Source organism: Eimeria mitis, genomic scaffold (genome assembly GCF_000499745.2).
Source record: "Eimeria mitis Houghton genomic scaffold, Emh_scaff1539, whole genome shotgun sequence".
NCBI classification, from domain to species: Eukaryota; Apicomplexa; class Conoidasida; order Eucoccidiorida; family Eimeriidae; genus Eimeria; species Eimeria mitis.
In genome coordinates this window covers 7,660-7,927 of record NW_013569697.1, presented here as the reverse complement: position 1 = coordinate 7,927, position 268 = coordinate 7,660, and the positions used below count along the sequence as shown (strand labels likewise).

The following is a 268-nucleotide window of genomic DNA, read 5'->3' as shown; positions in this document are numbered from 1 at the left end:
CGCTGATGATGTGCTCAGCTATCACACTCTGCACCAGCTCGTGCAGCTCAGACAGCCTGCAGCAGCAGCAAACAAAAAGGCAGCAGCAAAAACCTGCTGAGGGGGAGCATGCTACGACTCACAAAGGTACATCAACAGCAGCAGCAGCAGCAGCAGCAGCACCAACAGCAGCAGCAGCAACACCAGCACCAACAGCACCAGCAGCAGAGCAGCACCAACAACAACAACAGCAACAGCAGCACCAACAGCACCACCACCAGCAGCAACA

General features: G+C 56.0%; 1 protein-coding gene across 1 annotated transcript in view; it reads left to right on the top strand.

Annotated features, from left to right (window-relative positions):
* Positions 1–5: 5 nt before the first annotated feature.
* EMH_0039150 (uncharacterized protein) overlaps positions 6–268 on the top strand; it is a gene marked incomplete at both ends in the record, with an annotated part of 369 nt that continues 106 nt past the window's right edge. The window contains one exon of the mRNA XM_013495363.1: positions 6–268. Within this exon, the coding sequence (XP_013350817.1) occupies positions 6–268 (263 nt within the window).